Here is a 12261-nt window from a genome sequence, read left to right on the forward strand (position 1 = left end):
CCCCCCAAAATTCTTTCCCTTTTTGTCTCCACCAGGCTGAAGGCATGGGGAGAGAGTATGTTTTGCACTCCGTCCGTGTGTGTGTGTGTGTGTGTGTGTGTGTGTGAGTCCGTGTGTCCGTCCGTCCGTCTGTGTACAGCTAATCTCCGGCACCAAAAAGCCACAAATCATGAACGCAACATATAATTTACGTGAAATCTTTCGCAGACTTTCCTACTAGGCTGAGGAGTATATCCCACCTTTTTCACATTGGACTGTTATAGCGCCACCAACAGGTGGATTTTTGCAAAACATTTTTCAAACCATGAACGCAGCGTGCAATTTGCGTGAAATCTTTCACAGACTTTCCTACTAGGCTGAGGAATATATCCCACCCTTTTCACTTTGGCCTGTTATAGCGCCACCAACAGGTGGATTTTTGCAAAACACATTTTTGGAAGAAAAAGCCTCAAATCATCCAATTGCCATCCAAGGCGAAATGGCACCCTTTTCACATTGGCCTATTATAGCGCCACCAGGAGGCCACAACCTGACCTGACCTGCCCTGGTGGAGACCTGTTCCCCGAGTGGCACTTTATCTAGTTTCTTTTTTTTGCAACTGAATGGCTGGAAAATGGAAATTAGGAGTTTACATAGTAGTACACACAGTACATGCATAAACTTTCCTTAATACTGAAATCTGGTTTCAGTATTTATGATGTATTTTCTCTATTATTAATTAAGGTTATTGTAGCGGTCAATTAGTATTGGGTAGTGGGGAGGGGGCGGACGGGCGTCACGAGACATGGCCAAAGTAAGTCCCCAGCCAAAAACGTTGAGAACCCCTGATCTATGACAGGTGAGCTTGTAGATTGGCGATTTTCGATGTGCGACACCATACTCAACCAAGTATAAATTATGCTTTTTACCACTAAACGGGGCCTAGCGCCACAGCAGCGTGCTTCCACCCTGCTGTCAAATCCCATTTCACGCCCACCGGTCCTGGTTTCTAACCGCACTTGCTGTCTTTTCTTTCTTTCTTTTTCTTGCCCTTTGCATCGTCTTCAGCCCCCCCCCCCTCCCCCCTTAGATACCGGCTCTCTTCCTCACTCCCCGTCTTCCCATTTTCCGTCTCTTTCCTGTCCGGATGCCATGCGGGCGGGCGGGCTCAGCTCGCGTTCATACATTTATACAGCTGCCTGTACCCTCTGAGGCTGAAACCACTCGCTGTGTGTGTATGAAGTATGCATACTGTATGGGTGGGATTGTTTTGAATACACGCATGCACTCACGCGCACGCACACACTTAACATTACCACTTTTGAGAATGTCCTGACAGGAAGCAAAGTCACTCCACTCCCAGAATAGCAGCAACAGCAGCCTGTTCAAAGACTGGTAGAGGCTATTGATTGTCCTGTCTGTCTGTCTGTCTGAAAGAATCCTGGCAGGTTGAAGAGCGAGAGGAAGCACTTGGTCCAATGCCCTGCACTCACTCCAATTCAATTTCTTTGGCTTGCTTGAGCTGAGAGCTCAGCACTTTAGCCTGGCTTGTGTCTCCATTGCCCAGCAAATTGGAGGATATTGCTAACATCGTTAGCCAGAGGGCTTTTGTTAATATCAGGGAAATGATACACTGCTAGTAAAACGATTGCCTTAGCATTTTTATGGTTTGCAAATGGGTTTTTGGCTAATACTGGAGCCTCCAGATATGTTAATTTAGTGCTTGGTTGGCTGTATGTTGCATGGTAACAAAGCACACAGCTAATGTAGCTCAGTAAATATTAATTTATGTACGTAGATAGAGGGTTGAAAACTTGTTGTTGATTATGGAATTCAGCTGTTGGATGTTTTAGTATTAGTAAGCAGGTGGATGACTGAGTTGGGGCTGGAATTAGAATTTGGGAAAATGCCATTGGGTCCTCCAAAAAATCCGCATGGAGTTGCACAGCAAATATACGCAGTATTTTGAAATATTGTGTGAATGTATTCTAGTGAGAGTTTTGGCTTAATGGCCTGCATGTGTTTGGTTACAGTAAATAATAATACTAATATGCAAGGAAGCACACATAAGAAAGACGATCCACGACAATGTGGATACGGAGACAATAGGCAGACGTATTGAATATCCATGTTTGGGCCATAAATATCGTGAGAACTCTTCCAAACGACTCATATTGGCAAGCTGCGCGGTGAAAACCAGAGTGACAGGGGAAGCGGATCCACATCATGTTCAGACTTGTAGCCACCACAGAGGCAGGTGTAGCAACAGAGTAACATGGAGAGAGTGGAGACATCTCAGAAGGTTGAGGTGCCTCAGAAGAACGGAGATCTGTTGGCTGCCCGGGGCTAAACACTATTCTGGCACTGCACCAACCTACTAGGTGCAGTGCTCATGACCTACTCATGACCACTGAGCACACAGGAGCACTGTGTTCAGTCACGCATGCACACACGCACGCACACGCGCGCGCACACACGCACACGCACACACACACACACACCCCCCTGATTTGATCATTGCGATGTCATAATGAAATAATACGTCTGCTCCAGAAACTACAGCCTGCATAGTCCAATCCTGTTAATTTCACTCAGAGAGAGTGTACAAATGGTTTGATTTGTACACTACACTCTCAGAGTTAAATTTAGAGAGGATTTCAATGTGCCTTCAATGTGTCTTTTGTTGTGAAGGAGCAGCAACGCTAATGGCACACAGCTGGCACCCAAGTGACAGGCTGCAAATAAATGACACTTGGAATATCGGAGTAAGTCACTTCAAGCCAAGGCCACAAAACAAATATAGACCAGCTGACCTAAGAGGAACTTTGTGAACCAAAGCCAAGTTCCACTCAGGCTTGAGGTTGAACAGTGACAGTGGTGGATGAGTAGAACATTACGCGACGGCGGTACCCTTATGGAACAACTGGCACCTTGATAAAGACAAGTCATAAATCTCATAAAAGACAAACTATGAACACGGTATTTGCTGACACTGGGCTAACCATGAGCTGCTGATAAGACAGCAATAACCTCTGCCATCCTAATTACTCTTTTTATGATTTATTACAGAGTCCCCCCAGTTTGTAATACCTTTGTATTAATAGCTGTTTGTTTAAATAGATGTTGATCACATCTCGAAAGCTGTTACAAAAATAGTTTTCTGTTGTTAATGAATAATGAATGTTGAAACTTTGTTGATGTAACGCTCAGCTTCCCGCCGAGGTTTCAGAGCAGGGAAATTAAGTTTAAGCTTCACCCAGCTGATGGCTCCTCGGATGGTTATGATAGAGGGGATGGGCCAGGAGGGGCTGTATTCATAGCTGTTTTTGCAAAGAATACAGGTGTTCCTTCACTGCCTTGAGATTTGGACTTGCCCATTGGTGTGCCTGCCTAGTACACAAAAAGTTATAAAACCACTGACCTAATCTCTGTCTGTCTCTGTCTCTTTCTCCAGGTATTGACTATAAGACCACCACAATTCTGCTGGATGGGAGGAGAGTGAAGCTGGAGCTTTGGTAAGCACCTGGCATCACACTGCCCAATGCATAATCCATTCCAGGTTACATTTACATGCAAGGAATACTACGTTCTGGGAATGTGACCTGCTATCTAATCTGAATAGAAACGGTAGGATAGGTGTTTGCGGCTGATCCGAATCTATGACTTTAGGCTGATTGGTTAATTTCCTGAAGGAGAGAAAGACAATGCAAATAGTTGAGGAGGCAGAGTTTTTCTGATGCGTTTCTGTACAGCACATATAATATCATTTTATCACCCCAGTCTTTTTCATTGCACTCGCTCTGCTGAAATGCCTTGGAAATGGTAGTCTTCAAAGCAATGCAGCGGCGGTGCCTGCGTCTACAACCCACTGTTACACGAGCAAGGGCCAGTCAACTGGAAGTGGGCCAAGGAATTTGGCTCCTCAGGGGCGAACCGACGCCTCGTCTCTCCCACAGAGAGAGTCCTTCAAACACACCCACTCTTTTTCTTTCTTTCTGCCCCACCACGCTTGACAACACGAACCCAAGCATCCCTATTCTACATAGAGTCTGGAACTACACCCTCTGACAATTCGAAAATATATTTAGAATATCTTTAAAATATATTTTCGATTAGATTCATTTGATTTACATTAGGACAAATTTGCGTGACTGCAAAGACGAAAAGGAAGTGGGGGGAAGCGGGGAATCATTTTCAGCGCTTCTGTTACACAGAAAGATGGAAGCATTTTGAAAATTGTGTGAATCAACAGTCATTTAAAAATTTTAAACATTTAAAAAACATTCGGCCATATTACCTTATCTGAGCTTGTTTATCTTCTGTTTTTGGCTAAGACATTTGGCAAGCTCACAATGCGCTGTGATGTGTATTGGCTTGTAGATCTGCTATTTTTTAACGATTTTGAAAGTTTGGGAAACATGCTCAAAATAGGGACACCAGGTTGAAAGCGGTTAATTTCACATCAGTTCAAAGCATATACATTTCCCTTGAGGTGTGTGTGCTGTGAGAAGCAAGCGTTCAAAGAATATTGTCTTAGAAATATTGCTAATTTATTAATATATTACCCTTCTGGACATGATCAAAGTAGGGACGCCATGTTGAAATTGGTTAAACTTTATTTAATGAAATTAACTTTATAGTGTGCTATTATTCTAGAAACACATAATACTGTATAAATGATGCTTCTGTACTGAGTGCTTGGGGAAGAAGATTGTGTCCCTAGTTTAACCATCTGGTTCAGTTTTAAAGTTATTGGCAGGATCTTTGCTAGATCAGTGATTCGCAAAGGAATACAAAATGTCAGAACATCTTGTTGAGTTGACCAACATTGGGTCTTAACCAAAGTGGGTGTACTACAGTCTAGTCTAAACCGTATCTTCTTCAGAACGAGGCTGGACCGTTATGGGCATCACGATGGTAGAGTTTTACAGTTGCTCTGAGAGGCACTCAGAGTCCTTTATAAGCCATTGGGTTTGTTTGGGGATGGCTATGTTGGTCTGTTCACCACTTTGGTCCTATACAACATATTTTGAAAACTACTAACTGGAGGCCATGGAATTCGCTGCACACTTGAATCCCAGATCATGGCCCCTCCTGGTGTTGGTGACCCCATGGTCTTTCAAGTTTCCTCCAGCACTATAGACACAAACATCCACTAGCATACATTTTTACTCCCAAACAAACAAAATATACTGTACTGAAACTGTTACTGTCTCTCTCTGCAGCCTTCCTTCCCTCTCCCCCTGCTCCATTTGCAAATTTGCCTGTTATGCTTGTCGCTTATCAAATACAGTCGAGCCACAAGATCGACTATTATCGATCGACTATTTCCAGTGCTTACCAAGTATAAATCAGGCTTTTTTTCCTCTTTCTCTTTCTTTGGCTCTTTTTCTGTCTTTCTGATGAGTCACACCCGCTAGTCTCACTCTCTCTGAGGTGCTGTTAAATTAAACATCCATCACTTTCCCGCTCAACCTCTGTCCAATTAGCGGCCGGACTCGCAGACCAACTGACGTCAGGCCAGTCCAGTGGGCCAGTCACCATGTGACAGGAGGCTTAGATGAGGAAATATTATTTGCAATTCATCATTAAAGAGTCGTATGGTGCTTTGTTTTCCACCACATTGTACCGGCCTACTGGCTCGGCTCGTCCTTTTTCCCATTGCATTGGTATCACATCCGCCGGGGTTCTGTGAAAACACAGCAGACAACTGACTGGTCAGAGAGAATGAAAACACAGCAGACTGACTGGTCAGAATGAAAACACAGCAGCCTACTGACTGGTCAGAGAATGAAAACACAGCAGACTACTGACTGGTCAGAGAGAATGAACACACAGCAGACTACTGACTGGTCAGAGAGAATGAAAACACAGCAGACTACTGACTGGTCAGAGAGAATGAAAACACAGCAAACTACTGACTGGTCAGAGAGAATGAAAACACAGCAGACTACTGACTGGTCAGAGAGAATGAAAACACAGCAGACTACTGACTGGTCAGAGAGAATGAAAACACAGCAGACTACTGACTGGTCAGAGAGAATGAAAACACGGCAGACTGACTGGTCAGAATGAAAACACAGCAGCCTACTGACTGGTCAGAGAATGAAAACACAGCAGACTACTGACTGGTCAGAGAGAATGAAAACACAGCAGACTACTGACTGGTCAGAGAATGAAAACACAGCAGACTACTGACTGGTCAGAGAGAATGAAAACACAGCAGACTACTGACTGGTCAGAGAATGAAAACACAGCAGACTACTGACTGGTCAGAGAGAATGAAAACACAGCAGACTACTGACTGGTCAGAGAGAATAAAAAAACAGCAGACTACTGACTGGTCAGAGAGAATGAAAACACAGCAGACTACTGACTGGTCAGAGAGAATGAAAACACAGCAGACTACTGACTGGTCAGAATGAAAACACAGACTACTGACTGGTCAGAGAGAATGAAAACACAGCAGACTACTGACTGGTCAGAATGAAAACACAGCAGACTACTGACTGGTCAGAGAGAATGAAAACACAGCAGACTACTGACTGGTCAGAATGAAAACACAGCAGACTACTGACTGGTCAGAATGAAAACACAGCAGACTACTGACTGGTCAGAATGAAAACACAGCAGACTACTGACTGGTCAGAGAGAATGAAAACACAGCAGACTACTGACTGGTCAGAGAGAATGAAAACACAGCAGACTACTGACTGGTCAGAGAGAATGAAAACACAGTAGACTACTGACTGGTCAGAGAGAATGAAAACACAGCAGACTACTGACTGGTCAGAGAGAATTGTCACAGTGGACTCCAATATTCTGCATGGAAGCTCCTCCCCATTACTGTTAGTAAACCTTTAACCCATTGAGACCTGAGGCCGATACTACAAATGCCTTCTAAATCAGTAGTTCTCACACTTTTAAAAAAATATTAAAAAATAGCAGATGTACGAGCTCGCAGTGAGGCACAAAGTGACGCACCTTGACCTTGTGTATCTGCTATTTTTGAATAGCTAACCGGTTTTAATGGGTAAAATCAAACCAGCCGTTGTAATTGTGAAATTATTCAATATTAAGCGACTGCATGGGCTATTTCTCTCCTAAACTGATATCAGAGAGTTTTAGTTGGACTTCATAGTAGGTTCATTTGAGATTGTTTCCAGACAAGTTGCCATTGATTGTTCTTTAGCACTCTCCTCCTACACAGAGGGTTGGTCTTAGGAGTCTTAGGAGTCTGCAATGGAAAACAGACGGAAAAAATATGTTGTACCAAAAGCGAGTATAGTGTCGAGTTGAGTCTAGTCAACCCAGTACCATGCCGTAGTAAGTGTGGCATCTTGACCTTTAAGTGTAAAGATGACCTTTGAAGTTCAAGGAAAACAATATTCTGCCTGTTGGAAAGGCAATATGACAATGGGACAAAGGAAAAGTATTCAGACTTGAGAGCCAGTGGCTGCCAGTGGTTTGAATGACCTGCTGTGTCATCTCCCTGTCGGTTGCATTTCATGTTGTCACTGTAGAGTAGACCACTCCAAAACACTTCTTGTTTAATCTCTGATTAATTTATTATCTGGGTTTTAATCATGGGTGAAATGAGGAAACCTCGCCCCACTCTTCCACTCTGGGAAGTGGATTTGAACAACAGCTTTACCTAAATATTTCCGCTCTACTAGGGTGGTTATGTGGTTATGTTTGAATATATATATATATATATATATATTCTTTCAGAGCGAACGTCAACGTCAATTACATATAATTCTGGGGGTCCTTGACATGAAAATGTTTGAGAACCACTGATATAGAAACTTTAAAAGCCTTTTTTCAAATCGTCCTCAGGTCTATATGCCTTAACTGCACTCAATGAAATGTCTCTATTTGCTCTACAAACACACACTAGGAATCCACTTCCTATATTTTGTAAGCCTCTCACTCTCGCACGCTCAAAGAGCTATTGGTTTTGTGATGTTAGAAGGCCGTTAATCACATCATGTGTTTGACAGCGACTGACCCATCAAACACATCCTCTGTGCTTGTACACTTCACACTCAGTTGGTCCATAAAGCTAATGAAGCCACGAACACCTAGACGTCAGTATCAGACAGGCAGGAACTCTGCTCCGGCCTTCTTCTCCTCTCTGATATAGGCTCTACCTCAGCCTACCTGAAAATAGCCGAGCACTGCTGAGCAACCTCTGTCATGTACTTTTTTTATTATATTAGTTTTTATTAGGTTTTTTATAGACATGACATACAGGACATACATAACAATGACACATACACCAGACTAGACAATGTATAAAACGAGTGGCAAACCTATCGTGATAAGATAACGGGCTATGAACACAACAATCATAAAACATCAACAAGAGTACAGCAGCAGGGCATACAGAACATAATCAACAAGAGAGCACAGCAACAGGGCAAACAGGCCAGCGGTTACACAGCAGAGTCAAGGTGAGTTGTAATAGGGCCCCATATATATTCAAATGTTGCTAAGCTATCTTGGCCGTTGCATCGCAACCTCTCCAAATGTATCAATGATATAAATTCATTGAGCCATTTAGAGAAACAGGGCACAATGGGTGTCCTCCATTCAGCCAATATAATTCGTTTGGCTACCAATGTACCGAGCATCAGCGTCTGCTGTGTAGTGTATGGAAGCGCGAGGGAGGCATCAGAGCAGCCGAAGAGGGCAGCTAGAACATCAGGAACAATGTTAATACGGTATACTCTTGAGTACCATGCAAAAATATTTTTCCAAAAAAAGATAATCTTTGGACAGGACCAGAAAGTGTGGCCCAGAGTGCCCTTGAAGATGTTGCATCTACCACATATGTCAGAAACAGCTGAGTACATTTTGTTCATTTTGACTTTTGAGTAATGTAGTCTATGGATGACTTTAAACTGGATGAGTTGTAATCTAGAGTTGACTGAACCAGAATGGATCCTCCTTAACCCCTCGCTCCATATCTCATCTGACAGCTCCAGGCCAATATCCTCCTCCCAGGCAGCCTTTATATGGTTTGTAGATGGGATAGATAGTTTGGAGAATAGTGAGACAAATTTTGAGACAAGTTGTTTGGAGTTGGGATGTTGTTTCAATAGCGCATGTAAACAGTGATCCTGAGGTAAATTTAGAAAATTATGAAATTGATTTTGAGAAAAATGTCTAACTTGTAAATAGCGGAAAAAATGGGAGTGTGGGAGAGAGAATACTTCTTTCAGCTCAGAAAATGATGCAAATTGATTGTCTATATATAGATCTGAAAATTTGGTCAGGCCCTTGTCCTTCCAAAGAGCAAAGGCTGCATCTGTCTGAGATGGAATGAAGTTGTGATTATAACATATAGGAGAGTGTACAGAGAGATTTGGAACTGAAAGTACCTTCTTTACTTGTTTCAAGATTTTAATTGAGTTTCTCAGTACGAAATTGTCTTCCAATAGATGCGCTGGCAACTCTATTGAGGAGAACAGGAGAGCTGAAAGAGAGCTGCCCTTCACTGCCTGGGATTCAAACTGGAGCCATTTAGGAGTGTCTGCAGATGATTGAGGGAGCTGGTCTTGCCAATAAATTAAAGCTCTGAGATTGGTGGCCCAGTAGTAGTGTTGAAACACAGGGAGGGAAAGCCCCCCCATTTGTTTGGGTTTCTGTAAATGATTTTTTGAGATACGGTTAGATTTGTAACCCCAAATAAAAGACATTATTATTGAGTCGATGTTTTTAAAGAAATTAGATGCGAGCTTGATTGGGATGTTTTGAAATAAATACATAAACCTGGGGAGAGAAACCATCTTGATCGCGTTCACGCGCCCTATCATTGATAGCGGCAGGGTTCTCCAATGTTCGATATCTGTTTTAAGTTTCTCTAATAGAGGAATAAAGTTATATTTAAAGAGCAACTTTGGCTTCACTGGGATGGATAAACCCAGGTATGTAAACTGTTCTGTAGCGATCTTAAACGGGAGGGAGTCAAGATATGACTGCTCCAAATTATCAGTGAGAGGAATAAATGCGCTTTTTTGCCAGTTGATAGAATAGCCCGACAGTTTACCGAAACATTTAATTAAGGAGAGAAGCGGAGGGAGTGATGAGGCTGGATCCATCATAAAAATTAATAAATCATCGGCGTAAAGCGATAATTTACATTCCACGCTCCCAATAGTTATTCCTTTGATGTCAAGATGCTTTCTTATACAAATAGCAAGCGGTTCAAGCATTAAATTGAACAGAAGAGAGCTCGTGCAACAACCCTGCCGCGTACCGCGTTGCAACCTAAATGATAATGATTTATTACCGTTAGTCAAAATGGAGGAGGTGGGGGCTGCATAGAGCATCTTGATCAAATTCAAAAATGAGTCACCGAATCCATAATGTCTTAATGTGGCATGCATATATCTCCAATCGATTTGATCGAAGGCACGCTCCGCGTCAAGAGATAGAACTACAGGTTTGTCATTTGGTTTATATTTAGAGTACATTATATTGAATAATCTCCGAGTATTAAAAAAAGAAAATCTACCGGACATAAAACCATTTTGATCCTGGTGAACGAGAGAAGACATGTGTCTGGCAAGCCTAGATGAGACCATTTTCGCGACCACCTTTTGATCAAAATTTAGAAGGCTGAGAGGTCTATAAGCTGATGGATCCGTTTCATCCTTACCTTTTTTGGGCAACAGACAGATATTTGCTTCGTAGAACGACTGTGGAAAAATATTACTTTCAATGGAGTGTTTAACCATTCTGAGTAACAAGGGGGCAACGAGATCACTATATGCCTTAAAGAACTCAGCGCAGTAGCCGTCTGGGCCGGCAGCCTTTCCAGTCGCTAGAGCCTTAATCGCGTCTTTAATTTCATTAATAGTAAAATCAGAATCGAGGTCGGCCTTGGCAATTTCATTTACTTTAGGTAGATCAGCAGAGACCAAGAATGACTCAAGCTCGTCATCAGTTGCGTTAGATTTAGCTGTATATAGTTTTTCAAAATGATCTCTAAAGAGATTATTTATATCTTGAGGATTAGTTAATAGCTCACCTGAGGGGGTCTTCAGTTTAAGGATGGACCTGCTTGCCTGAGCGCCACGAAGTTGTCTGGACAGCAATTTACCTGGCTTGTCTCCAAGTTCAAACTGTTTTTGTCTCAGCTTCAGTATCTGTTTACTCACCTGGTCACTCAGAATGGTATTATATTCATATTTCAACTTCATGACAGAATGCAAATCACCCATGGACAAAGAGGATAAATACAACCTCTCAGCAAGCAAGAGCTGCGTCTCGATTTCAGCGAGGCGTTTACGCCTTTCTTTCTTTTTAGTAGCTTCATAAGCAATTATTTTTCCTCTCATCACGACCTTGAATGATTCCCAGAGAATAGAATCAGAAACATCGCCATTGTCATTAAATAGTACAAAATCAGTGATGGCTGCTTTCATATACACATTAAAGTTGGAATCCTGCAATAACAGCGAGTTAAAACGCCAGGCAAAAAAGGCCTTGGGAAGGGACCAATTAAAAGACATGATGAGAGGACTATGATCGGACACTAATATTCCCTGATATTTTGTGTTTAGTACGTTTGAGATTAATTTAGAATCAATGAGAATAAAGTCGATACGTGTATGTGCTTTATGGGCATGGGAAAAAAACGAATATTCTCTATCAGTAGGATGCTGTATTCTCCATATATCAACTAAGTTAAACGATTTAATCAAATTGTTCAGGGTACAAGCAGCCTTACTAGAAGTAAAAGGGCGTGTTGATGACCGGTCAAGATAGCCATCCAGAATTGCATTGTAATCGCCACCCATAATCAAGTTAGTGGAGTTCAAATCGGGTAGTAAATTAAAAACCCTCCGAAAAAACTCAGGGTCGTCAGAATTAGGACCGTAAACATTAACACAAGTGATAGGGATATTATTGATTTTACCGGAGACTATCAAGTATCTACCATTAGGATCATCAACCAGGGAAGATAATTGAAACGGTACACATTTTTTAAATAATATAGCAACACCTCTAGCTTTGGATGAGAATGTGGATTGATAGACCTGTGAAAACCAATTTGCTTTGAGTCTGCTCTGATCAGATGGCTTAATGTGCGTCTCTTGTAAAAATATAATGTCAGCTGTTAGTGATTTTAAATGTGAAAAAACCTTCCCTCTCTTGACTTGTGTTCCCAATCCATTTACATTCCAGGTGACAAACTTCAACGTTCCAATATCTATGTTATTGGTCGTACTCATAGCGACAAGTTGGGATAGATATGACACACGATAGGCA

General features: G+C 42.2%; 1 protein-coding gene across 3 annotated transcripts in view; it reads left to right on the forward strand.

Annotated features, from left to right (window-relative positions):
- Positions 1-12261, forward strand: part of LOC306937667 (ras-related protein Rab-40C) — a 35767-nt gene that overhangs the window by 8484 nt on the left and 15022 nt on the right. For all 3 annotated transcript variants that reach the window (XR_013791633.1, XR_013791634.1, XM_079521564.1), the window contains exon 2: positions 3434-3494. Coding sequence is in view for 1 of the 3 variants with exons in the window: in XM_079521564.1 (XP_079377690.1) it covers positions 3434-3494 (61 nt within the window). In the remaining 2 variants the exon portion in view is untranslated. The remainder of the gene's footprint in view (positions 1-3433; positions 3495-12261) is intronic.

This window comes from Electrona antarctica, assembly GCF_951216825.1.
Source record: "Electrona antarctica genome assembly, chromosome: 14".
In the NCBI taxonomy this organism is placed as follows: Eukaryota; Metazoa; Chordata; class Actinopteri; order Myctophiformes; family Myctophidae; genus Electrona; species Electrona antarctica.